This window comes from Opisthorchis viverrini (genome assembly GCF_000715545.1).
Source record: "Opisthorchis viverrini unplaced genomic scaffold opera_v5_70, whole genome shotgun sequence".
Lineage (NCBI taxonomy): Eukaryota > Metazoa > Platyhelminthes > Trematoda > Opisthorchiida > Opisthorchiidae > Opisthorchis > Opisthorchis viverrini.
The window spans coordinates 922,025-922,703 of NW_008751726.1; the positions used below are offsets into that span (position 1 = coordinate 922,025).

The window sequence follows — 679 nt, forward strand, 5'->3', positions numbered from 1 at the left end:
AAATCCGCNAAAAACGAAACCGATTTCGAACGTACCGGGCCTCTGGATGACAAGAACAAAACCGATCCCGGAAACCTGGGCGAAACCTCGTTCCTGTGTGTCGACCCGTCAGTTCGTGAAGGATGCAACATTTTTCGCATATCCCGCGAACTGAACATCCTGTTGTGTTTGTCCACACTATTCTCCGACATATTGTTCTTAGTTTGCGCTCGCCTGTTCCCTGTGTTGTCCGGTTGTTCGCTCGACTCGACGGTTTTCCGCGCGCTGCTTCCAATGGTATGTCCGCCTTTCCCGTTAACTGTTTGCACTTCAGGATCGTGACATTCTCCGACGTCTTGTTCGCGTTGGGAAGCAGAAAATTGCGAAATTGGACAGGCAAAGCCCAGGCAAGTTGTTAGACCGACATCTGTTGTGTAGGGCCTTGAGCAGATGGAGAGCGTTGCGAGATAATCTTGGGCGTCATAGTCTATGGGTGACAGGTTGCTCCGCTGGTGCCTTTTCATGGGATGAAGACTGTTCCTTCGAGAGCGTATCTAGCTTATCCGAATTCCCCCCTCCGTCGGATTATCCGAGTTCTCCCGTCACGGAACCTACAACTGAGGCTGATATAGTTCTCAGTAGTTCTGCATGTAGCCAGTTTACAAACCCTGATGAGAAGCTTTACTGTCCCGTTAATTAG

The 679-nt window shown here is 50.1% G+C and overlaps 1 protein-coding gene across 1 annotated transcript; it reads left to right on the forward strand.

Moving 5' to 3' along the window:
• T265_13482 (hypothetical protein) lies at positions 1-679 on the forward strand (the record flags this gene model as incomplete). Its single annotated transcript, XM_009169063.1, has 2 exons — positions 1-276; positions 314-679. Coding segments are annotated over 2 exons (642 nt in total), but the record flags the coding sequence as incomplete, so codon positions are not given.